At 37.1% G+C, this 26,918-nt stretch overlaps 1 protein-coding gene across 3 annotated transcripts in view; it reads left to right on the forward strand.

Moving 5' to 3' along the window:
* The window catches only part of PPP3CB (protein phosphatase 3 catalytic subunit beta), a 49,007-nt gene continuing 22,089 nt past the window's right edge, over positions 1–26,918 (forward strand). Inside the window, exons 1-9 of one of the 3 annotated variants that reach the window (XM_081253462.1) lie at positions 1–338; positions 15,157–15,357; positions 16,061–16,185; positions 19,660–19,771; positions 21,581–21,726; positions 21,995–22,134; positions 22,238–22,315; positions 22,421–22,515; positions 25,273–25,398. In XM_081253462.1, coding sequence (XP_081109588.1) covers positions 254–338; positions 15,157–15,357; positions 16,061–16,185; positions 19,660–19,771; positions 21,581–21,726; positions 21,995–22,134; positions 22,238–22,315; positions 22,421–22,515; positions 25,273–25,398 — 1,108 coding nt within the window. In that variant the 5' untranslated portion in view covers positions 1–253. The remainder of the gene's footprint in view (positions 339–15,156; positions 15,358–16,060; positions 16,186–19,659; positions 19,772–21,580; positions 21,727–21,994; positions 22,135–22,237; positions 22,316–22,420; positions 22,516–25,272; positions 25,399–26,918) is intronic. The other 2 variants (XM_081253463.1, XM_081253464.1) reach the window with 2 other exon arrangements.

The raw sequence follows: 26,918 nt of genomic DNA on the forward strand, positions 1-26,918 counted from the left end.
TTCTGCCTGCCCAGAATTTTCACCTGGTCCCTTGGCTCGTCCCGTTTCTCTCCTAGCCTCAGTAATTTTGCCCAAGTCCCTAGAGCCTGCTCCGCCCCCGCCCCCGCACGCGCGGTGCATGCCGGTCTTAGCCCCTCTGTAGGGAAAGAGGGTCCGCCATGTTCCCCGGCGGCGCCGCCGCTTGGCTCTGGTAGCCGCCGCCCCCGCCCCCAACCCCGCCCGGCCCAGCGCCTAGCCGAGCCCCGGGCCCAGCATGGCCGCCCCGGAGCCGGCCCGGGCTGCACCGCCCCCACCCCCGCCCCCGCCGCCCCCTCCCGGGGCTGACCGAGTCGTCAAAGGTGAGAGGTGGACGAAGCCCTGAGGGCCTGGCCTGAGGAGGTAGCTGTGTGAGGGCGGGCGGGAGACCGTCCCCTCCGGAGCGGGCCCGGAAGGGCGGGCGAATGACTGGCTGCCTCCCTTGGGGAGTGGCCCCTGGGCGGGCCCCTGCTGGGCTGGGCTGAGTCGGTGGCGGCGGCTCCGCGGTCTCTCGCTTGCCTTCTGGCCGAGGCGGGGTTTCGCTCTGGGGGTCTCCTAGCCGAAGGGGTGAGGCTACTAGTCGCAGTGAGCCTCTTTCTTTTCCTGCCCGGTCTGTCACAAGCGGCCCAGAGGCCGCGATTAGCTTCCTGCACCGCGACAGCTGCACCCCTGGCTTGCCGGGGCGGACCGAGGGTCTCGGAGACCTTCAGCCACGCGGGGCCGGGCGATGAGCAGTCAGAAATCACCTCGGCTTTGGCCCATGTCTGCTCCCCCAATGACAGCCGTCTGCCCTATTCGCGCCTAGTTAGCGCCAGCCGCAGGGGTTCGCGCTCGGCCCTCAGGTGTCACCCCGCGCGGAAATTGGGGGAACTGTATGGGATCGGACAAGGGTGAAGGGACGAGCCAGAATTTGGGGGCCCCGGCTTTAAGTGCAGAATAGATGGAAAAAAGACAGCATAAAAGAGAAAAAATCTTCAGGGATAGGAAGAAGCATTTACGTAGAAAACCGTCAACACTCTTTGGCCAAAGGCCAAGAGAGGTTATCCCTCCTTTGAAGGCAGACACCCACACACTCCCCCTAGAAGAAAAAATTAAATATTTCTCAGCTGGTGCAGAATTTATGGTTGTTTAACGACCACAGGCCAGCAGATTAATTTAAAATAGAGAAATTGAGGGCTAATTGAGAGTTGCTTAAGATTTCCACGCTCTCTGGGAGAGCCCATCAACTTCAAGCACTGCTGCGGAGGTGAAAAACATAATTTGAAATGATTTTTCTTTATCCTGTAGCTTGGTCAGTAAATTGAAATCATTTTAGAATAAAGGTTTCCTTATTGTATCACATTTATTTCTGAAAGATAGATACTTCTTTTACTTGTTTTATTTATTTATTTCATTCAGCTTCTTAAGTATATTGGCACAATGTAAACACTGTTAGCCCAGTTTTGGAAATCTGACTAGATATGTTTTCATTAAAATATTTAAAAACAAGAAAAACTTTTTCCTTTGTGTTTTTTTAATTTTAATTTGTCAATTCGAGTCTCCTTTAATAATAATAACACTAATTTGTATCTAGGCTATGTAGATAATTTAAAAAACTTAATAATATATCTGTTCAGGCCAGTTATTGGAATGAACTTAAAAAAGAGTTTATGGAATCCTTGTCCTGAGAAATCTTTTAAAAAAGAGAAAGAAAAAAGATTGGTAGTTCAGGCATTCATCCTATCGTGAAATCCTGAAGTTCTGTGGGGGTGGGAATAGGAGACATGGGCTGCCTGTTAATTTGCTGACAGTATACTTGTGCTGTCTGTTAATTTCCCTGGGTACTTTTCAGCCTACTATTAGATGGGACAACCAGTCACATTGCTGAACAGTGAGTTTATGCTCTCCTTATGCTTGTGAATCTTCTTGTTTCTTGTCAAATATGTGGTAATATTTCCCTTGTACTGCTTTAATACAGTAAAAATAAGATTCCAGACATAAGGCATATTCCTTAGGGGTGAGTTTTGAATGCAAGACACAGTCATGTTTGCAGTTTATTGGTATGAAATAAAAGTCACTTGATTTAGGTAAATAGGACTTTGTTGGTAAGAAAATTACAGTTTAGTAGAGCTCATGGATATAAGATCTTATGTGCTTTGTAGTATATTCTTCAAGACAACTTTCATTTCTTCATGGAATTTGTTAGCTAGTTGGAATGACTGATATGGATCACATGCTTTAGATATAGTGTGCAACAGACTGGTTTGTGCTGCTCATGGAGTCTCTGGCTTCCTTGGAAGTTTCTGGGAAACTTACCTTTCGTACAGAAATCTCCTTTTAGATTTCGTCTTCAAGCTTTTCTTGTCTTTCTCAGTCAATAATTGTACTCTAATGTTGCATTTGATGACAAAGAACACCAGTTTCCTGAAGATATATGACCACAGTGCTAGTTCAACTTAGGTTTAACTTGTTAAGAATCCAGATTTCTTTTTTTTTTCTTTTTTGCGGTACGCGGGCCTCTCACCGTTGTGGCCTCTCCCGTTGCGGAGCACAGGCTCCGGACGCGCAGGCTCAGTGGCCATGGCTCACGGGCCTAGCCCCTCCGCGGCATGTGGGATCTTCCTGGACCGGGGCACGAACCCGTGTCCCCTGCATCGGCAGGCAGATTCTCAACCACTGCGCCACCAGGGAAGCCCCAGATTTCTTTTAAGTCCAGTATGTGCTAGTTTTGCATCAGTACCATTTCATAGTAGTAATGTTATGGAGACCATCGTTGACGTTGAATACAAGTAGTCTTTTACTCCCTGAAACTTTTCCTTGTGGTCTCTAAATTTTATACTCTTACACTTCTAGTCAGGAGGCCTATATTTTATGGTCACATAGGTTTTGAAGGGGAAATAGGTCTTTCTGTGTTTAATATCAAATGCCTGAAATTCACATCATGTGAAGTTTGAGATCTTGGAATACTATAGGTGATTCATGTATAAATTATCTATTCACTGAAATTATTAGTGGTAATTCCATATCCCTGATTATGGGTGATTAGGTTTCCTGGCTAGTTAAAGCAGTTCAGTTCTGAGCCTGCTCCAGCTGCTGGCTCTGGTCAAATTCTGTTTGAAAGTTGGTGTAGCCCAAGTGGTTTAGGTGAGATAGTATACCCTCTTGACAATTTTCTGTTAAGCATTTTTCTATCTTTAGCTAAGATAGGAAGTTGAAAATAAGAAAATAGAAACAAACTAGGAAAAACAGCTGATTGTATTGGCGTGAATGCCTTATTGACACATCAGCAAAATTTGTGTGTGTAATTTAAGTATAAAACCCTGAATTTATGTATATTGCTCTCCCTCCTCGCCCGGAAATTTGCTTGACCTGAATTGTTCAGGTACTTCCTTTTCTTTCCAGATACTTTTAAAATGTACTTTTTGCTGTATAGATGAGGTCCCAGATTTGTAAAACTAGATTATCCCTTGAGATTATTAAATCTATTACTCCTGATACAAAAATTCACCTTTATCGCTTAGAATGCATTGTCTGTATTGTGTATATGTTCATTTTAGCACCCACAATGTGACTCTCTTTTGCATTCAACATGTTTTCTTTATTTCATAGGTTATATTATCCTTATCTCTAAAATTATCAGACTTCCAGATTGAACCAAAATGCTAAAGAGTGTGCTTTGTAAGTTTTTTAGCTATTATATATCTGATGGACAGCCTTATGATTCATTTAGGTTCTCTTGCCAGCTGCCCTGCTTATAAATCTGAGGCTAACGTGTTTTCCAGTACCTTAGCTTTATTAGGATTGCTTATTTTCATTACAGATTTTTAGATGACCCACATAGGTCTTGGGGTCACATAGCTACTTCAATGTTTTTTACTAGTTCTATTTCATTATATTTTAAAGCAACTTGAATTTTAATTTTTGTTTACAAAAGCTATTTTGTGGACTTACCTATCTAAAAAAGATAACTCTTGAAAATGATTTTTCTTTTTCTTTCCACCTTCGTTAAACTGTTCAGCATACTAAAATAAATCTTTAGTACCATGTGTCCTAGAGAAAGCAAAGGAACAGAGAATATTGTGTGTGTGTGTGTGAGAGAGAGAGAGAGAAAGGGAGAGAGAGAGAGAGAGAGAGAGAACGTGCATGAGAAGGAAAGAGAACACTGGCAACAAGTCATCTTAGAAGGAAAATGCCAAGGAGGAAATACAGCTGCTCAGTAGTGAGGCAAAAGCTTTAGGTTCAGAGCTATTGAATGAATTGGCAAGAGTTATAAGGAAAAGTTTGGTGAAAGAATTTTGATTTATTAGATGAGGTGTGTTTTAGTGCCAATCATATGACTTCATTTCATTATAAAAATGTTTATTTATACACAGAGATGAAATAAGCTAAAGCTAATTGGCATCCTTGTATGGTATGTAAAATTTATTTTGGAAATTCAAAGTAATCAAATAGCAAATATTTATTTAGTACCTGCTGTATAGCTAAAAACTGTAGGGAAACAACAGAAGTGTGAAAGATAAAATACAGTCTTGGTCCTTGGGGAAATAAGCACTCATGAAAAGTTAATCATTTATGTCATAAGGCTGGGTGTGATTAATAATTGCCAGATAAGTGGCAGACCCAGCAAGCTGAGTTCAAAGGAGGTAGTGATGATTCTGGACTGGAGTGGTCTAGCAAGGGTTTGTATAGGAGGAAAGAGGCCTTGAAGGATGGGTAAGATTCAAATAAGCAAAAGATTGGGAACATTTATTTGTGCAACATTTATCGAGTATGTGCTTTGTACCAGACATAATACTAGGCATTAGGGATACAGAATTAAGTAAGATAGATTCTCTTGGAGGCAGTCTGGTGGGGGAGACATTATTGCAAATAAATAATATAATGAATTAGGTACAAAGTGCTGTTGGAGCTGTAAAAAATGAATTAACTGTCTTAATTGGAGGGAAACTTTACTGAAAGGATTATGTTTTTTTTTTTTTTTTTTTTTTTTTTTTTCTTTTTGTGGTATGCGGGCCTCTCACTGTTGTGGCCTCTCCCGTTGCGGAGCACAGGCTCCGGACGCGCAGGCCCAGCGGCCACGGCTCACGGGCCCAGCCGCTCCGCGGCATATGGGATCCTCCCAGACCGGGGCACGAACCCGTATCCCCTGCATCGGCAGGCGGACTCTCAACCACTGCGCCACCAGGGAGGCCCAAGGATTATGTTTTGAGCGGAGCCTTAAAGGATGAGTAGAATTTCTCCAGCTATAAGGTAGGGCTGCGACAGAGAAAATATTTTCTGGTAGAGAAAACAGCAACAAAAAGGCATGGAGTTTGAAAAAAGCATGAAATGTGTGACAGTATTGTGTAAAGTTCTTGGCAAGCAGGAGATGAAGTTGGAAAGGATTTTTTGTACACGAAATTGAGGATCTGAAACTTAAGCTAAGCAGTATAGCCTCTGGATGATTAAGAACACTGGATGATTAAGCCTCTGGAGTGAGACTGCCTGGGTTTGAACCTAGTTCTACTTTAGCCTTTTCACTGAGGACAAGATACTTAATATCACCAACCCTCAATTTTCTCATCTGCAAAATAGAGTTAATAATATGGGATTTTTGAAGGATTAATAGAGACAATTCATGTAAAATTTGTACCGCAGTGCCTGGCCTGACACATGGTAAGTACTCAACTAATGGTAGCCATCACCATTATTACTATTGAAGGTTTTAAAGTAAAGGAATGACCCAGTATTTTGGTTTTTGAAAGCTAACGTGATATTGTGTAGGATGAAATATTATAATGGGAGAGGCTTAAATCAGGATGTCAGAAGATTAATGGAGTAGTCCAAGTGCAGAATGACCACAGCATGAATTAAGAGAAAGAGAAAAACCAGATATGACACAAATTCTGAGTAATATTAGAAAGTAGGTATATTGGGTCAGTGACTGGATGTGGGAATGAAACAGGTGGAAGAGCAAACCTTTTTGAGAAAACAGTAATCAGACTAATTTTGCTTTAGTGATTGTTTGAGCATTGGTAGTTGAAAGCAGAAGAGATTGGAGTGACATGGAAGGTACTGGGAATGGTTAAGAAAGACTTTGAAAATAAGTTTCAGGCTTTTCTTCCCTTTATTCTTTAGTCCTTAAGAAACTACCCCAAATTTTTGGGTAGATTTATCTACCTATGCTTTGTACAAAAAAGGGGAGGAAAAGTAGAGATTTTAGTTAGAGTTTTCTCGTACACAAAGTAATAAGAACTTGAACTAGCATTGCAGCAATGGAGGTGTTAAAAAAAAAAAAAGAATTTGAAGAATCAGTAGGACTTGGAGTCCAGAAAGAGAACAATGACACCAAAATTTTAAGTCAGAGTAACAGAGAATGATGATACCATAACAAAAATAAGCCAGGAAAGGGAACCAGTTTTTGAGGGAAGGTTATTGTGTTCAAAGAACGACCACAAATTAAAAGGAATCCAAGGGATACCTAGAAATTTTGGAGACAGTGTTGTAGGATCTGCTGAATCTTTCTTTAGAGCGTGCTTCTACCCGTGGCATCTGAGTGGGTTATACCCTTCTTGGTGAAGAGGAGAGTTTTGATGACTCTTAGTCAGAAGAGCATTGTCATTGTGTGTATAGGACAGATAGCACTGGAGTAGCATTCTGAAGAACTCAGCTTCAATCATGGCTGTACCCCTTACTAGTTGAAACACCTTGAGAGAGCCATTAACTTATCTGAACGTGTTATCCTATTTGTGCAATTGAGATAAAACTTGCCCTACTGAACTCACAGGATGTCTCTGAGATAGCGTTATGTATGTGAAAGCAGTTTGTAAACTGTAAATAAAGCACTATAAATATATTGTCATTGCTACATAAATTAGTGTAAGATAAGTAATTTAGAAACTGTAACTAATGTATCATAAATTCAGTAGACATTAGTATACATGTTCTAATCACTAGGTATGTAGAGATGAAAGACAGCTCCCTCGCCTTCAAGGAGCTCATAAGCCTGAGGAGGAGACAAGATACTTACAGTACAATTGATAAGTGCCATGATGTAGGTGTGCATCATATGCTTTGCTATGGGACCACAAGGAGGGGGCACCATTAACCTAGCCTGGGAACAGGAAACGTTTTCAAGAATTGGAACACTGAAGTGAGGTTTAAGGACAAGGAGAAGTTAGACAAAAGGTGGGAATAGTGTACCTCCAAATAATAGGGCGTGCGAAGTACAGAGATTTTTCTAAAGTGATGTAACTTTAAAAATGAAGATTAAGGGGCTTCCCTGGTGGCGCAGTGGTTGAGAATCTGCCTGCTAATGCAGGGGACACGGGTTCGAGCCCTGGTCTGGGAGGATCCCACATGCCGCGGGGCAACTAGGCCCGTGAGCCACAACTACCGAGCCTGCGCGTCTGGAGCCTGTGCTCCGCAACAAGAGAGGCCGCAATAGTGAGAGGCCCGCGCACCGCGATGAAGAGTGGCCCCCGCTTGCCACAACTAGAGAAAGCCCTCGCACAGAAACGAAGACCCAACACAGCAAAAAAAAAATAAAAAATAAATAAATGAGGCAGAATAACTGCCCTTAAAAAAAATAAAATAAAATAAAAAAATGATAAAAATGAAGATTAAATATCTGAAGTATAGGATGTGTCCGGAATGTGAGTTAGTGGCAAAAGATGAGGGTTGGAAATGTAGGGAAGGGTCAGATTACAAGGGATCTCATATAGTATGTTAAGAGACACAATTTGGATTTTATATGATGAAGCCAGTCTTGAAACAGGAGGATGTTGAGATTTGAATTTTAAAAAGTATTCTGAGTTATTGTGAAGCATGGGCAAAATTGAAAAGATTTTAGTAATTTTAGAAGAAAAAAAAAAGCCCTTATTCAGTGTCCCAGGACCAAAGGGACAAAACCAGATCAGAGAATTATTTAGGACCTATTGACCATGTTATGGCGAGGAAGAAAAAGACTTCTAGGATAATTTCCAGATGAGTAGCTATATTGGTGATAGTATAGAGGACATTAAGTTTTGGACATATTAAGTTTAAGATACGGAACATCCAAATGAAGATATTTGATAGTTTAATAGGATTTGGAGTTTAGTTAGGGGCAGGGTCTGGACTGAATAATCTATTTGGGAGTACACAAAATATAGATTTTAGTTGAAGCCATAGTTATGAATGAGAGGAGTGTGATATGAGGGCCAAGGACAGAATCCTAGGTCACACTGTCCTAGGACCAGAAAAAGGACTAGAAGTTCATGAAATAGGCTGATCAGGTATGACCAGAGAATTAAGAGAAAAACCAGGTGAGTGAGTTCAAGAACCCAAGAGAGGAGAGAGATATAAGGTGAAGGAATAGAGCAGAAGCCAGATAAATGTGGATTGAGGAAAGTAGACAAAAAAGTGATAAAATGAAGCTATACCCTGTAGATTACTCTTTCAAGAAGCTTAGTTGTAAAATAAGGGATATATAGTAGAAACAGGGATGAGGAGTAAGGGAGAATTACTTGTTGGGATTGTTTTTAAGATCATAGAGACTTTAGTACAGTCTCCCCTCAGTATCTGTGGGGATTTGGTTCCAGGATACCCCTCCCCATTCCAAAATCCGTGGATGCTCACTCAAGTCCCTTATGTAAAATGTTTTAGTATTTGCATATAACCTACCTATATCCTCACATTTACTTTAAATCATCTCTAAATTACTTATAATACCTAATACAATGTAAATGCTATGTGAATAGTTGCCAGAGAGGCAAATTCAAGTTTTGCTTTTTGGAACTTTCTGGAACTTTATTTTTAAAATATTTTGGTTGAATCTGCACAGGCAAGCCTGTGGTTGTGGGGGGCTGGTTGTATGTTTATCTGCTCAAAGGGAAGAACCAATGGAGAGTCAGAGGCAGAAGAAACAGAATAGGGGCATGGGTGGGTGGGAAGGGTGAACTGAAGTGAAGAAGTTGGGGGAGTGGGATTCAGAGCACAGTAGAATGTTTAGTATTGGATGGACGGAATACCTCTTCCCTGATAGGAAGAAATGTAAAGTGGATACTGGAATAGATGTGGATGGAGAGGGACAGAAAAGTGACATTTGGCCTGAAGGTCTCAATTTTCTCTGAAAAAAATGCAAGTTGACTACTGAGTAAGAGAGAAATTAAGTGTAGTGTTCAAGGAAGAGGTGATCATTTGAAATCTCCACTGAGGAGAATGGGAGAGAGCACAGACTAGAACGTTTAATAGGATTGATGGCTAGTGCTAGTGACCAACTAAGTTGGAGACCGTGAATTTGTAGTAGCACTGAGCTGTTTTGATGATTTTTTTTTTTTTTTTTTTTTGTGGTACGCGGGCCTCTCACTGCTGTGGCCTCTCCCGTTGCGGAGCACAGGCTCCGGACGCGCAGGCTCAGCGACCATGGCTCACGGGCCCAGCTGCTCCGTGGCATGTGGGATCTTCCCAGACCGGGGCACGAACCCGTGTCCCCTGCATTGGCAGGCAGACTCTCAACCACTGCGCCACCAGGGAAGCCCTGTTTTGATGATTTTATACTTAGCATCCAAGTTTAGAAACTAACTCATCCAAGAATTGGAGTTTTGTAAGTAGGGTGGGTAGAAGGACAAAAGGACTTTAAACAATTCAGGATGTTGTTTAAAAAGTGGGTGGGTGATGGAATAGCTTCAGAATTGCAGCAAGCAAAGGTATCCAGAAGGGGGTTGATTAGGAGAGGCTGTCCACGTTCTTGATATAATTGGAGAACAGATGAAGAAAAGGGAGTGAGTCTGAAAGGATTAGAGATTTTGATCGTGGAGTAAGAGATTAGAATTCAGGATTTCAGAGCTGCAGCAGAAATTATGGCTAAGGCTAGGGAAATTGAAGTAGAATGGAGCTCAAACCTCTCAGTTCTTGGGTTTACGTAGGTCATCCACATGGACATTGATGATGGTGGTGCTTAGAGTGGAGAAGGCTTTCGAACCAGGAAACTGAGTTTCATGTGAGAGATGACCAGAAATTTAGTAGATGGCTGGGACAAGAATAAACTAGCCAGAAGTCATGAACCTCAAACGAGGAAGCATTTTCTTCTTCACGGGAGTGATGATGTTGGAAGTGGTAGTGGGGAGCTGAAAGAAGACTGTAGCCTTTTCTGCTCAAATAGTGGAGTGTGGAAAAATGAGCATCGTCAACTTTGATAAAAGTGTTTCAGAAGTGTTGTCCTTCAGGAGGACTAAGATTTAATTAAGCTAGAGAGATGAAGACAGCATTCTGTGAAGAGCTAAAATGTGTGTGTACGTGCGCCCACGCATGTGCACACAGGAAAGAAGGGTGAATTTTTTTTTTTTTTTTATAATGGGAATTCTGCAGGCCTCAATGAAGAGGATTGGGAGGGAGGAGAACAGCCTGAGGATGGCATGGTGTGAACAAAAGAAATACAGAGAAAAAAATCAGGAGGAACTTTATTTTGAACTGGTGAGAAGCACAGACATCTGAATGATACTTTGGAGTAGTTTTCAGGTGGCACAGGCTGCACCCCAGTTGGTGTTGGAGGCCTCACGGGGCTAATAGTCTGCAGCCTTTGCTTAGAGTTGGGCAACAGGATTAGTTAAATCCCAGGATTTCTTACCATTAGTAGAAAAAGTAAGATCTCTGCTCTTCCCCCATCCTTGATCAGTCTGTGTCCCTGGGTTATTTTTTCAACTTCCTACATTAAATTTTTTGAGGCCTTGTCTATCAGCCACCATATATTAAATCTGAATTAAAATACCTTGTGAAGGTTATTGATTACTATACTGATATGACCTTCATGTCAAAATTTGTGTTAAAGGAAATTTTTCAACAGAACAGTTTGGTTAAAGTGAATATTACCAAATCAAGTTTTCTAGTGTTGGAAACTTGGTGATTTTATGATTTTATAGCTCTTTAGGTTGTTCAAGCTAATCCTCCATTTTAGCCATTTCAGTTATTGACCATTCACATTATATTTACATACATTTATGTACTGGTTTTTCCCTATCTCAAACATAGAAGAGTTGGAAAAATAGTCTGAAAATAAGGAGAAAAAATATATAGCATGAAAACCCTAGAAAAACAGGAATAGTTGGCTGAAGATGAATTAGAAATGTAAAAAACCATTTAAAACCTGAACTTAGATGGAAATGCTTTAAAGTACCTTAGGAGTTGATGGTAGTAGTTGAGAATATTAATTTTTTTTTTTTTTTTTGCGGTACGCGGGCCTCTCACTGTTGTGGCCTCTCCCGCTGCGGAGCACAGGCTCCGGACACGCAGGCCCAGCGGCCATGGCTCATGGGCCCAGCTGCTCCGCGCGGTATGTGGGATCTTCCCGGACCGGGGCACGAACCCATGTCCCCTGCATCGGCAGGCGGACTCCCAACCACTGCGCCACCAGGGAAGCCCTGAGAATATTAATTTTTGATGAAAAACATTTAACCCTCTATTGACCAACAGGGTCAGTAATTAATTTCCTATTAGGCCAAATTCTGTTTGGTCAGTTTTATTTTGCTTAGTTAGATCACCTGCTATGGCTCCTTTCTCCAACTGCCAAAGAGCACAATGCCTTTTTGCCTCTTATTTTCTTATTTACTCATATATTAAAACATTCTTTTGAAACTCTCTATTCTCCACTATCCGTGTTGTGTTGTTAGAACAACAGTTTTTCATCTACTTTTACCTATGGTGGCATTTCTTCACCCCTCAACCTGTACCCATTCCTTTAAAAGTATACCACCTGGTGTTGAAATTTAAAAGTATGCCTTGAATTGAAAAAGAAGTGGAAAACATAGGTCTGGAGGCAGTTTATACTTTTTTTCCCAGATGAATAAAGACATTCTGACTCTTGGTTAAAGAGGAGCAATAGCTCAGTGTGACTTGCAGTGGGGCATTCGCAATGTGCATGAAAACATGCAGTACCACAGGCGACTGGCTGAGTAGGGCAGAGAGAGATTGTCTTCCAGATGGGTTTTTAGGAAGTTCTGTATTTTGAACAGAATTCACCTGTTAGTTGACTTATGTTGTTGATTATTAGGAAGTATGCATAATCTAGAATGCAACATTTTAAACAGTATCTTTTTTCTTAAGTAGAGGAAAAATTCTCTTGGCCTGATGAGAAAAATATGATCCCATCTTGATCTCAGAAATTTGTATTTAAGAGATATTTAAACTTAATTTTCATGATGTCCCAAAAGTAACTTTTATTTAGTAATTGTTAAATTTTGTAGTGGTTTTTTTTTTTTTTTTTTTTTTTTCGGTATGCGGGCCTCTCACTGTTGTGGCCTCTCCCGTTGCGGAGCACAGGCTTGGGACATGCAGGCTCCAGACGTGCAGGCTCAGCAGCCATGGCTCACGGGCCTAGCCGCTCCGCGGCATGTGGGATCTTCGCAGACCGGGGCACGAACCCGTGTCCCCTGCATCGGCAGGCGGACTCTCAACCTAAATTTTGTAGTTTTTAAGCAATTGGTTTACTGTTAGGGGCAAATTTGGTTATAGCATATAGTATAATGGTTTGTTTAATCTTTGGTTGGAGAAGAACATACGTTAAGAAAGGTTTTTATTTTATTGGAATCTGACATACTATATTTGGGGGAACAAAATGTATCTTTTTTTTTTTTTTTTTTTTTTTTTTTTTTTTTGCGTTACGCGGGCCTCTCACTGTTGTGGGCTCTCCCGTTGCGGAGCACAGGCTCTGGACGCGCAGGCTCAGCGGCCATGGCTCACGGGCCCAGCCGCTCCGCGGCATGTGGGATCTTCCCGGACCGGGGCACGAACCCGTGTCCCCTGCATCGGCAGGCGGACTCTCAACCACTGCGCCACTGGGGAAGCCCCAAAATGTATCTTAATGTCTTATTCTAGATGCAGTAAAAAGTAATGGGAATAGATGTGTTCTAAAGAAGTGGGGGGAAAAGCAAGTTCAAGTTTTGTTTTACTAAGTATCAAAAAAGATGAAAGCAAGAGGAATTGATGATTTCAAAGTCTTTTAGAAATGGTTGATATCCCTCTGCCTTAGTTCTTATCTCACTTATAAGAACTGAGTTCTTCCTAAATTTTTTTCCTCCTAAGAGAATGTGGTTATTTACTCTTCTTAGGTAATTGATGTAATTCTAACCCAGCCCCCTGTTTTTTTAAGTTGAACTGTGAAGAAACAGTTGGTCCTATACTTTTCCAGTCTTCTGCATAATAATTGATGATCACAGTGATGGCCCTGAAGCATCAAGAAAATACTATGTACTGTATACCCAAATATAAAGTGACATTTTCTTTAAAAATTTTATTTCAGAAAAGAGAGATCTGCCTTACATTTGAGTCTATAGGTAGACTAAATTCTTACTATAAATTTCTCTCTTGCTTTCTTTTTTTAAAAAAATATATATATATATATTTATTTATTTATTTGGCCGAGTTGAGTCTGTTGCTGGGCGCCGGCTTTCTCTAGTTGCAGCGAGTGGGGGCTACTCTTTGTTACGGTGCGCGGGCTTCTTGTTGCGGAGCACGGGCTCTAGGCGTGGGCTTCAGTAGCTGTGGCTCTCAGTCTCTAGAGCGCAGGCTCAGTAGTTTTGGCTCACAGGCTTAGCTGCTCTGGGGCATGTGGGATCTTCCTGGACCAGGGCTCGAACCCGTGTCCCTTTCATTGGCAGGGAGATTCTTAACCACTGTGCCACCAGGGAAGCCCTCTTGGCTTTCTTTATTTTGAAAAACAAAGTACTGTTTGGTAAAGGGCCTAAAACTACTTCAATCCAAGCTGATTTTGAATGCATAAAGAGGTCATTTGTTGGATTTAGTAAAAAAGGAATAAAAAATTTTAACAGATATGTAGTAACTTTTCCTAGGTATGTGACCTCAAAATTGTGGTAGATACCATTGAAAATGGACCTTCACGTTTTCCATACCATTTAACAAATATCAGTTTAAAATCAACATTTTAAATATCATTTCATTTAAACAGAAGCAAAGTATTTTCAATTATAGTGAAGACAAAAATCATTGTACTATTTTTTGTTGAAAATTCCAAGTATATGAAGAAGATAATAATGTTTAAAGACATTATAACTTTGACCTAAAACCTTGCTAATGTGTTTGAAAAAGAGAATGGTAATACAGTCATGAGAAATGAATCACAGGCATGAGAGAAAAGTATTGATTTTAACATTATGAGTAAGAATAAGTGAGTGGATTATTCAATGACAACGGATTTAGAGCTTAGGTTGAAATCAGTTTGTCTTTTTTTTTTCATCTGGCATTTCTTATTATGATTAAATTCTTATGAATAGAAAAAAGCAAATATCAGTTTAAAACAATACAGTTGGTAATTACTTGTGGAAATCGTAAATATATGCTACAGGAGTAAAAAGGCCAACTATTTCAGTAGTTAGACAAATGGAAATTGTGGCTTAGGTTAAATTTGCAGTGATAGCATTGAATATGTATTTAAAAAGTGCTGTATCTCAAACAACTTAAACGGGAGTGAGGATGATTTGCTTTTGAAAAGTATGTTAGATGACTGAAAAAATGTATCCAGTGATAAGGAATACACTGATGTCAAAAATGTGTGTAAAGATTTTGAATGAAAGTATTTTATGAAACATGAAGGTAAGAGAAAAAGCAGTATTTCAAAATTATCGTTATTTATTAATGTTATTTTAAATCTATATGTGCATCTGAATTAATTTAAATTCCATCAATAAGCATTTGGCTGTTTTAATCTATATCCCTAGAAGTTTCTATTCAAGTTGGCTAGCAGGCACTGTTTTATATATTTTTAATAGGAAGTTGGTAAATCACCTTATATTTGGGATTTCTTTCTATTCATGCTTATGTGGTATTAAGTTGTATTTATTTTACTTCATTTAAGATGAAGAGTGTATGTTTTGAGAATTCTACCAAAAAATGTTTTGGCTTAAAGAAAAAAGCTTTAGTTATCCTGAAAGAACTTTTAATTTTGTGAGACAGTTTATTTCTCTAATAATTCTTCTGTTATTATATATAGATTATTAAAAAGGAAGTATAGTTTGATTACTTTTTTTAAAAAAAGCTTTTAAAAAATTAATACCCCATCCAGTAAATGAAGAAGCAAAACAAAAACTTCAGCTTTTCAGTTTTTACTCTTATTTACCTAGATCCATTGATTAGTTTTTATGTTAATATATTAATAGTGATTTGTTTTTTATTAATTAAAAAAAATTGCAGCTGTCCCTTTCCCCCCAACGCATCGCTTGACATCTGAAGAAGTTTTTGATATGGATGGGATACCCAGGGTTGATGTTTTGAAGAACCACTTAGTAAAAGAAGGTCGGGTAGATGAAGAAATTGCACTTAGAATTATCAATGAGGGTGCTGCCATTCTTCGGAGAGAGAAAACCATGATAGAAGTAGAGGCTCCAATTACAGGTACACTTATTTATGTTTTGGATATTATTTTTTTTTACTGCACCATTATTTACTTACCTAAATATAAAGCTGTTTCTTCTTCATTCATATTGTATACTAAATTAATATTACATGGACATTATCTTGAATTTCCAGATTATTTTCTTTTTAAAGTTTTTGCCTGTTTTCAATGAATAAACATGATCCTAAATAATCTGAGTGCAGAAGTTAGTCTAATATGCTTTTGTGAAGGTTTCATTAGTTGTGTTGGCCATCACTGAATTTGATTCAACAAATACTTATTTACTTTGTTTTCAGTCATTAGGGGCAGATACCTCAATGCTGTATCAGATACCAAAAGTGATCATTTAGAAGTCAACAGAAAGTATGGCGTTAGTAGAATGGAGATTTTACTGCCACCATTATAATTTTGTCATCCTAAGACATGCATGCTTGGCTTCCTAAAGAGGAGCTTTATAAAGTTAGATGAAAATTTTGTCACCTACTACAAATTTCATTACTTTTGTTATATCTTGTTCTAGATCTTGAGCACATGAACACCTGTATACACATCATCCCTATCATGACTCTTCATAGATTACTTCCTTCTTAGACCTTTCTTGATAGAAGTTTACACTATCTCTTATGTAAAATAAATTAGAATTTAAGTAAAATTTGTTATTTCAGAGTTTTTTTTTCATATCTAATAATCTTCTTGTTTCAGTGTGTGGTGACATCCATGGCCAATTTTTTGATCTGATGAAACTTTTTGAAGTAGGAGGATCACCTGCTAATACACGATACCTTTTTCTTGGTGATTATGTGGACAGAGGTTATTTTAGTATAGAGGTAATAATCATATACTGTCATTTGATTTGCTTTTAAGTGTTATCATAGATGATTTCCATTAATTCCTAATAAAATAAGTTCCTTAAATTACCTGTATTGGGTTCTTTTTAATACCTCTGCATATTCTAAAGTTTTTAGTAAAGCTACTATTTATTCCTCTTCTGTCTTTCAAACTATTCTTTTAATTTTCTTTGTGCCACTCTTAATGTAATTATAATTGTCATTTTTCCCAGTGGAAATTGTAAGCAAACTAAGGGGTCTTTATTGCCCTGTTATCTAGTGGCCTCAAGGAGCTAATGCTATTTATCTCTCTTGCCCTTAAAGGCATTCACCCATGCAAAAAAAGATTAATTGTATTTTTTCCGATTAAATAAAATATATTACAGTGCTTTTATTACTTAAACTCTAGTACTTCTATCCCTCCTTCCATAACAATTAAAACCCAAGTATATCATACAGAATTTTTATGCATTCTGAAAGTATTTGTTTTAAAAAACTTGAGACATTAAAATGACCTGTTGATTATCACTTAACAGTAGATGGTTCTTTTTGCTCCTTTTACTTTTCTAATTATATAAATTAAAATAAGATATAAATTTAGAACAATTTGTATTTTCTAATATATGCATCTCTTTCTTTCCTTTTTTGAAATGAAAATGGAACCCTATTATAAGGTTCTGTAACTTCCTTTTTTCATAAATCCCTATGCTGTGATGTCATTCCAGGTAAATAATTATAAATTTATAGCATCATTTTTAATAGCTGCATTGTATTCCATCGACTAAACAAGTCACAGTCAATTTAATCAACTTCTTATTGTTAGGCATATAAGGTGTTCCCAGTTTTTTGCCATTATAGGTGATGCTTCTGTGAGCCATATTATTTATACATCTTTATATACTTGCCCAATTATTTCTACAGGACAGATTCTTACAGGTAAAATTGTTGGGTAGAAGCTCTACAAATAGATAGGTGTGTTAGCATTAATGTGTTTCAAGCATATTCTAAGCACTTAATATACATTGATTAATCTTTACAACAAAGTTATGAGGTAAGTACTATTATTTTATCCATTTTATAGAGGAGTCTGAGGCTTGGAGAGGTTAAATAACTTGCCCATGGTCATATTGTTAGTAAGTGGTGGAGCTAGGCAGTTTGACTCTAAGCCTGTGCTCTTAACCATCTCCCCCACTAGATACTGAAGCTTTACCTGGTGAATTTCCATGCCGATTACTGTTGTTTAATTCTCCTCCAGTGTTTTCAACCTCCTTTCTGAGGTATGCTAGGATCCTTAGTGGGGAAGAGAGCTCAGGGCTCTGTCCACCCAAATTCCCTTGGGGATTTTATTGTCCTTAGTTGTTCCTCTTTCCATTCATGGTTTCATCATCAGCCTCCTCAAACTTCCCTGGAGCCTTCAAGAAAACTAGAAAATTGCCCTCCTTAATAAAAAGATTGGGGGCTTTTTTTTTCTTTTTTTAAAAATTCTGTTTTGATTGGGGGCTTTGACAAAAACAATAAAATAAAAAATTTTAGGAAGCTTAGTTGGTACCTGAGCATGTTGGTATGTATGTCTTTGTATTAGAGGGTTTAGTAGCTGACTCTTTTAATATATTTTATTGTTATAAAAGGAAAATAATAAAGAATCAGAATAAGGAAAAAGGACAGGTGTTTAATAAGTATTTCCCCAGTTTAATTATTTTTTTCTTGTGAATAAAATGAAGATGTGAATAGTTACACATTTCATATACCTTAACTTGTTTAAAATAAAGTTTGTGGGAATTCCCTGGTAGTCCAGTGGTTAGGACTGTGCGATTTCACTGCCAAGGGCCCGGGCTCTATCCCCGGTTAGGGAAATAAGATTCCGTAAGCAGCGCGGCCAAAAAAATAAATAAATGAAGTTTGTTTTTTCTTTTTGTATATGATTATGTAAACCAAGCTTATTTACGTATGAAATAGTCTTTCCTTCTTTTTTTTAACCAAATAAGTAAAATGTGAGTCTGTTTCTTTTTTTATTTTTTTTAATTTTATTTTTTTAACATCTTTATTGGAGTATAATTGCTTTACAATGGTGTGTTAGTTTCTGCTTTATAACAAAGTAAATCAGCTATACTTAGACATATAACCCCATATCTCCTCCCTCTTGCATCTGCCTCCCACCCTCCCTCTCTCACCCCTCTAGGTGGTCACAAAGCACTGAGCTCCCTGTGCTATGCAGCTGCTTCCCACTAGCTAGCTATTCTACATTTGGTAGTATATATAAGTCCATGCCACTCTCTCACTTCGTCCCAGCTTACCCTTCCCCCTCCCCGTGTTCTTAGGTCCATTCTCTACGTCTGCATCTTTATTCCTGTCCTGCCCCTAGGTTCTTCAGAAACATTTTTTTTTAAGATTCCATATATATGTGTTAGCATACGGTATTTGTTTTTCTCTTTCTGACTTACTTAACTCTGTATGACAGACTCTAGGTCCATCCACCTCACTACAAATAACTCAATTTTGTTTCTTTTTATGGCTGAGTAATATTCCATTGTATATATGTGCCACATCTTCTTTATCCATTCATCTGTTGATGGACACTTAGGTTGCGTCCATGTCCTTGCTATTGTAAATAGAGCTGCAGTGAACATTGTGGTACATGACTCTTTTTGAATTATGGTTTTCTCAGGGTATTTGCCCAGTAGTGGGATTGAGTCTGTTTCTTATGTTAGGTGTATTTAGGGAAAAATAGCTGCTGTACTGTTTTAATATTCTTTTTATTAAGAAATTGCATTATCTTTGAATCATTTCACGTAATAAGCACCTACATTATATAAGGCAATTTTCATAACCAACAATGTAAACATAAAGCATGGTTATTCTCTTCATTAGGCAGCATGGCATAATGTTTAAGATCAGAGGATCAGAATCCTATCTCCATTACTTAGAGGTTTTGTGATTTCGGACAAGTTACTTAAGCTCTTTGCTTCAGTTTCCTCATTTGTAAAATAGAGATAATATTATATACTTCGTAGGGTTGTTTGAGGAATAAAGGAGGGGAATTAATTATATAGTGCTTGGCACATTATGAGTACTCAATAAATGTTAGCTGCTATTATTTTTGACATTGTTATTGTTTTATTTATTGGTATACCTAAGGAGGAGACCAATCTGCTAATTGTTTTTACAGCAAACAATTTGTAAATCTAAAGTAATTAAATTATTTGACTCATTCATTCAACAGATATTTATTGCTCTTCTACTGTTTGCTAGGTGCTTTTCTAAGAATGGAGAATCAGAAGTGAATAAGATGACAAAGTCCCTAATTTCATGGAGCTTATGTTTTAGTAAGGGACAAAGAGAAAAAGATAAGAAGAAGATAATGAAGAGTGATAGAGATTGTAAGGGTAATAGGGTTAGAGGAAAAGAAGCAAAGATCAAACAGCTTAGTTAAACAAAAATATAAGATTAATTCACTGGAAACATTTTCTTTTGTAGTGTGTCTTATATTTATGGGTCCTGAAGATTCTATACCCAAGCACATTATTTCTTCTGAGAGGCAACCATGAATGCAGACACCTTACTGAATATTTTACCTTTAAGCAGGAATGTGAGTACTGCCATGAGAAATATTTTCACTTCCTCAGTATTCTTTTGGAGTGATGTCAGTAGTAAGAGTTTGAAGATTTTACAGTGCAACATGTAAGAACAGATTTTGTGTCCAAATGTGTAAAGCTTTGAGGAAGATTGTCTAGCGTTCTCTAGTGTTTAATTTTATTCAGATGTTTTCATTTCAGTATTTCCTATTAAGTTTGATTTTTACATATGTACCTAGGAACAGTTTTGAGCTCTGTATGTAGTTTTAATGTTAGAATTATTTTTTCTAACAGGATGAATATAAACCAAAAGAAAAGAAATGATGCGTTGGAGATTTCTCTCCATCAATATTGAGGCATTCCCATGAAAATTCTTAGCAAATTAATTATCCTGTCATCATTGCAGATTGTTTTATTTATTTTTTAATTATGCAGATTGTTTTAAACACACTATTAATGAATGGAAGGTCTTAACCTACAATGTTTACCCCATTTCTCTCTTAAATTATTATGGCTGTGGTAATCTAATAGCTATAAGCAACCATATGGTATGGAGCAGTGTTTGACCTTTTTTCACACCTCATAGCTGTGTACTTGTTAATATTCGTGGCTGTATTAAGTCTTAGAATTAAGATTTAAAATTAGAAATAACTTCAGAATTATTGAGGCTCAAAACATGATTCAATAAAGATCAATATAGTGATGGATAATGGCAGAGGTGGCAAACTCATATAACTTCAAGGATCAGGTGGGTAACCTAAAGAATATAAGATGAGACCTGGAAAGTGCATGCTTGACCTAAAAGCAATCAAATTAAAATTTTTATTAAACCACAGTGTTGGAAAACAGATCTGTCAGCAGACTCTCAGTTTATAACCTCTGGTTGCTGGATATAGATTTTCTCATATTTGAATGTTACAATATTAAAAAGTGAAGTAGGAACTAAGTTCTTTTTTTTCCTTAGATAAGGAACAAACCGTCCGCCAAAATCCCACCCAAAACATAAAATATCCAGGAATTTCAAAGTATAAAGGAGCAAGGGAATGTGTATGATATCTACTTAAAAGTAGATGGGAGTTTAATTTGGTAGAGTCTTTCTTGTGTTATATTGGCTTCTTGCTTCACTGCCCATTTTAAGTGTTCATTGTAGGCTAAAGGAAACCCTCTGCTCCTGCAACATATGAATAAAATCTTTTTTTTAATTGGATGGACCTTGAGTTTTGTTGTGGTGATAAAGTAGTCTTGCCTATAACAACAAAGTAGTCACTGACTCTTAGAATAAAGTAAAGTATTAACACTATTTTAACTTTTAGTTCTAATTTTGCCTTTCTTGGCCTATAAAGGTAAAGAGTTGAACTATTTTTAGAGATTTGACTTACTTATTTTTAGTAACATTTTATGACTGCTGCATACACAAAATAAATTTAGAGAGAGCAAATATTTTGTCTTCACAAGATCAATAACATTGCTTATCCTTCTTGATTCTTATGGGGCAAGATGCTGGCCTTTTTTAAAAAAAAATTTTTTATGCAGTAAAATTTACTCTTTGTGGTGTTTAGTTCTGAGTTTTGACAAATGAATAGAGCTGCCTACCACCACAGTCATGATACAGAAAAGTTTTATTGTCCCTTAAATTTCTCCTTGCTGCCTTTTTATACTCGCCCCTTTACCCAGTCTGAACCCCTGGCTGCCACTTGGCTGTTTCCCGTATCTTTAATTTTCTTGCCTTGGTTTTAATAGTCGTGTGTATACACACACACATGTTTTCAAAGTGATCAACAAGTTATGCAGTTTTCAATTATTGAATTTTTTTCCTTTTCTAGGTAAAATTAAATATTCAGAAAGAGTCTATGAAGCTTGTATGGAAGCTTTTGATAGCCTGCCTCTTGCTGCACTTTTAAACCAACAATTTCTTTGTGTTCATGGTGGACTTTCACCAGAAATACACACACTGGATGATATTAGGAGAGTGAGTATATATTTTAGATCCAAGAGTTGATTCCTATTTATAGTGTTTTGTTGGGTAGAGACTAGAAGCTTCAAACCTCTCTTCACTGCCAAGATTAGGTAATGGTAAAAATTAATATACTGATATTTTATGGAAATATCTTGTAACCATTTAGAACAATGTAGTATGGACAGTATTCAAAGTTGGTACCACTTTCCTGTGTCCATTCCATTCTCACTTTTTGACAAGTTATTTCTGTTCTTTGTTTCTTTCTTTTCTTCTTTCACAGTTAGATAGATTCAAAGAGCCACCTGCATTTGGACCAATGTGTGACTTGCTATGGTCTGATCCTTCTGAAGATTTTGGAAATGAAAAATCACAGGAACATTTTAGTCACAATACAGTTCGAGGATGTTCTTATTTTTATAAGTAAGGAAAAATACCGAAGTTTAATCACATTATAGTTGTTAAAATAGCATATGCTTCATATAGAAAGTCGTTATTTTACTTAATTTACTCTTTTTCCCCACAGCTATCCAGCAGTGTGTGAATTTTTGCAAAACAATAATTTGTTATCGATTATTAGAGCTCATGAAGCTCAAGATGCAGGGTAAGAGTTCTGTTTCCCTGACCCAAATTAACACCTTATGTACAAATCAAACTTAGTAACCATGATTGATGCTTTACGATGCATATTAAGCTATTTGTTTTGCAGCTATAGAATGTACAGAAAAAGTCAAACTACAGGGTTCCCTTCATTAATAACAATTTTTTCGGCACCTAATTACTTAGATGTCTACAATAATAAAGGTAAGATGTTGTTGATAAAAAATTGTTAAACGACTTAATATATAAATTGACTTATTTTTTTGAAAATATAATAGAAAAAGGGGTATTGTTTGAAACTGTAACTATCCAAATCTTATTATAAAAAAGTATAAGATAAGGGAGGGGAGAGGGCAAGAAATAAAAATCCAAAATGTGAAACTTAAGTCATATGTAACCATTCCACAACTTGTCATTCACAAAAGCTGCCTTGTGAAAGAATGTTCTGAGGTACCTACGTCAAGCAGAAATAAACATGATTTTCTCAAACTCCCCTTTCTTAAATCTTCCCCCTTATAGTCAAGAGAATGTTTTCTTGTTTGCATAAAGCTGTTGTTGCTGCTTTGACCATTTCATGTATTTGTACCGCATAGTTGTTCATCATGTCTCTTGTTTTATGTTCACTGATGTAGGTTTTCTTTCCCTTTCTTATTCCCTACTTTTATCTCTACTGCCCCATGATGATTTGTAGTTGAGGCTTTGATTAAGTCAATCTGACCTCCTTTCAGGGATACATTCTTCCCTTTCCTTTCTTTTTACTGATCTTTCTTCCTTTTTTCTTACATCTTTTTAATTTACCTTCTGTTCTAGTGGTTCCTGTTCCCCCCCGTCCCTCCAAATTTGCTCTGTCTATAATAACTGGGTTTACTTTAACTTTGAACACAGTTTATTGAGAGATAATACCAAAGGATCTTAATCTAGTTAAGTGTGTGCCAGGGACACTGAAGATGAGCTTGAGTATGTTTATGTAGTTCACATTTTCAGAAGAGGAAATTAAGAAGCCAGCTTCTATTCTGTCTTGACATGTCTGGAATTCAGTGGACTATGCCATAGTTTCCAGGGTCACACTGGAGTGGTTGTACCAGGAGGAAAGAACAGAAGGTTAAAGACTTTTAAAAGTATGTTTAGAGAAATAATGAGGTCGTTGCGAAATATGGGTTGTGGTGTGAGTTCAAAAGAGGAGTGGAATAAGAGTTTTTGGAAGAGTATAGATGATAGTTAAAAGATTAAAATATTTGCCTGAGATCAGACAGTAGCAGGCTGTATAATAACTTGGATACAGAGTATGCTACAAGAACTCCATACTGTATTAATTACCAAAACAACCATACCATTGACATTAACTGAGTTGGTAATCTTTAGAAGCTAGTATCATTGCAGCCTCCAAGGTTTATGCCAGTGCTAAAATAGTCTTCTAAATTATATTTTGGTTTATAAATTTTGACACTTCTATAAAGATACCTAATGAAGCATGGCTTCATTTTTGAAGAGGAACATATCTAAGTTTGGACGCCATCCTCAGAATTGATTTGTTACATCCCCTTGTAACCTCCCCTGGTCAGTACTAAAGGAGCTAGTGTTCAGTGCTTGGTTGATTACTGCCTTACTGGTTGTCCTTCATCAGTTTAACTCAGGAGGTTAAGGGATCACTTTTCTTAGTACTCAGAAAAGAAACTCAAACCATTGAATCTGCCTTGTCAGAATCAAATGTCTCTTGTTAGTTCTGATTCTGTACATATTGTTAATGACTTGAGTGCTTACATGGTATGGGATATGTTTGTAATGTTTCATTCCATCTGTAAGGCAATTTTCTAGATTCTTTCTCTCTTTTAAAGCTGAACGCTTGGTATCAGCCCTTAATTTCTGAGGCTAAATTTAAAATATGTTTATTTCACGGGAATTTCATAAGGGAAACAGACATATTACTTTTGACTCTATATGAGCTAGAATCCCAAATCTTGGAATTTAACATCTACATTTCAGTGCTTTACATTAAAATGAAAAAAAAGTAACCACATAATTATTATAGTATCTACAAAGAATTTTATACTTTTATGTACTTTCATGTGAAATACATTCTCTGACCTTAAACTTCTGAGGTAGGCAGGGTGAACATATTAGTCTTATTTTATAAATGAGAAACAGATTAGTTAAACAATTTGCTAACTATTGCACAGCTAGTATATGCTGTAGCTTAGATTAGAATCTAGCCCATCTAGTCCAGTGTCCCATAAAATAATATAACTAGTGACTGAAATCTATGTCAGATTAATTTAAAGTATTGTTTATATCAACTTATGAAACATTAGAAAGATATCTGAAATTGAGAAGAGTATGTTACCTGTGGGTTATTTGGTTATAATATTTTCTCTTTTGGTATTTTAATGGAATTTTTTTCTATATGAAGTAAAATATTTTTTGTAGTAGTTTCATTTGATTTCTTATAATACATGAAATAAGTACATTCCTACATTCATAAATGTTCCAAATTTTTTTTCTTTTCTGTTTTTTTTTTTTCTTGCTTTATTTCCGTTTAGCTGTCCTTTTCAGGTTGCCTGCAACTAAAAAGACCCTCTTAAATTCTTCCAACTTGTATGAAATTTTAAACCTAGAAAATTGGTCATTGTCATTCTGTGTTTCCTCTAAAAACTGAGTTTTCACAATTTTGGATTTAGTAAAAGTGCATGTTTATCATTGGATTATAAAGTAAAACAAACATTCGAGAAAGACTGGGAATTTCATTAATAATGACAAGTGAAGATCTGACTATGCTCTACATAAAAGTGTGTTAAAAGCAAAAGTGTGTTACTACTAAAAATTCCTACCTCCCTATACCAGCCCTCATTCTACTCACCCTTTGATTCCCCACCCCCTTAAAAAGATATTTTTCTGCTTATATGTGTTTTAGACTTTTAGAGCTAAAGGCAAATTGTTACATTGACATTCAGACTTATCTTGCAGCTGCTGTATTAAAGTATGAAAATAATGTGATGAATATTCGACAATTTAACTGTTCTCCACATCCTTACTGGTTGCCCAATTTTATGGATGTCTTCACATGGTCTTTACCATTTGTTGGAGAAAAAGGTATGATTTTTATTTAAAAAAAATTGTTTTATTACTGTTACATTTGCTCCAGTGTACTCTTGCAGGCATATACTACTTGCTAAAGGAAGCTGAAGTCTAATTTCACTGTGGCTACAGCTCTACTTTGTGTCAGTGGGTGTGGATATGAGAGCCTCAAAGATATTTTAGTTAGCTGTTTACAGCCCCCATGTGAGGGTGTCTGGAGGACTGGGAGAAGACTTATAAATAGCCTGATGTTGTCTTCAGCTGTTGGGTTTTCTTTCTTTTTTTCTTTAGCTTAAATATTTTATGAAGGAATAGAGGGATAGCTTTTCTTTGGAATGGACACTTTTACATATTTTAACACCACTTTTGGGGATGTCATGGCAATTCATGGGAGAATTTAATTGCCCTCATTTGAGGCAATATTAGTCATTTTGTAGCAGTTCTGTACTCTCAAAAATGATAAAGAGAAATTCAGATTCTGACCTGATATTTCTTCTCCTATATAAAAAAATATGTATACAATTTTAGTGGTAATGCTTTTCTGATAATTTAGAGATTCCTATTACTATGTATTTAATAGGCTTTTTTAAAAAAATAAATGCTATTTAAGAGATTTTGTTTTTATATTTTATTCTAGTTCTTTAGAGTTCCTAAGATTTCCTTACTTTATCACATTCTTCTTTTTCCATTTTAGTATTAATTTTCCCACAAAGCAATACCTCAGTTTCCGTACATGGAATATAAGAATATTAGAGTACAGACATGATTGTAAAACATTTTGTTCTATATCCCTCTCTATTTCTTCTCACCTCTTCTGTGTTACAAAATGTTCCTTTCTGTCTGAGATATGTTACTTCTGCCAAGGCAATTTTTCATTCTGCAATTCAGAGTTAATACTTAAACTGTGTATGTTAAACAGGTTTTTTGCAGATTGCCTTTGGTCTTTGTCAGTTATTCCGTAGGTCAACATTAATATGGAGATAGAATTACCCACTTTAGCATTTGAGAAGGGGGCCAGTAAAGGGCTTAGGTGCAAGGGATGCATTACACTTATAACCTTCTATCTTTGGTATATGAGAAATAGTTCAATGATAGCATCATCAGGCTAAAGGAAATTTAAGAATTCATCTTGCTCATTCTCCTGCCTCCAGGCTAGACTGCAACACAACTATTTTAATGTAGTATGAGTGGGGTGGGGGGTGGGGAGAGCAGAGAAGATAAGGTAGGAGGAGAATGGATATTTCTAATTTGATTTTCTTATACCTCCACAAAAAAGGAAATATTTCATTATATCTAACCTAAATGTTTATGCTATGAGTATTCAAACAAGGAGAGAGAAGATAATAGGTTTTCTCAACGAATGCACCTATCAAAAGCCAGGACATCATAGAATTTTAGATCTCATAGTATACTTAAAATCATGTAGTCTAACTCCTTTTGAGAAATGAGAAAATTGAATCTAGTTTCTGTGGCTCTCTCATAAGTGAAGAAGAACAGTGGGATTCAGTGATCCTACATTTGAAGTCTGCTACTAA

Source organism: Mesoplodon bidens (genome assembly GCF_964165515.1).
Source record: "Mesoplodon bidens genome assembly, chromosome: 1".
Classification (NCBI taxonomy): domain Eukaryota; kingdom Metazoa; phylum Chordata; class Mammalia; order Artiodactyla; family Ziphiidae; genus Mesoplodon; species Mesoplodon bidens.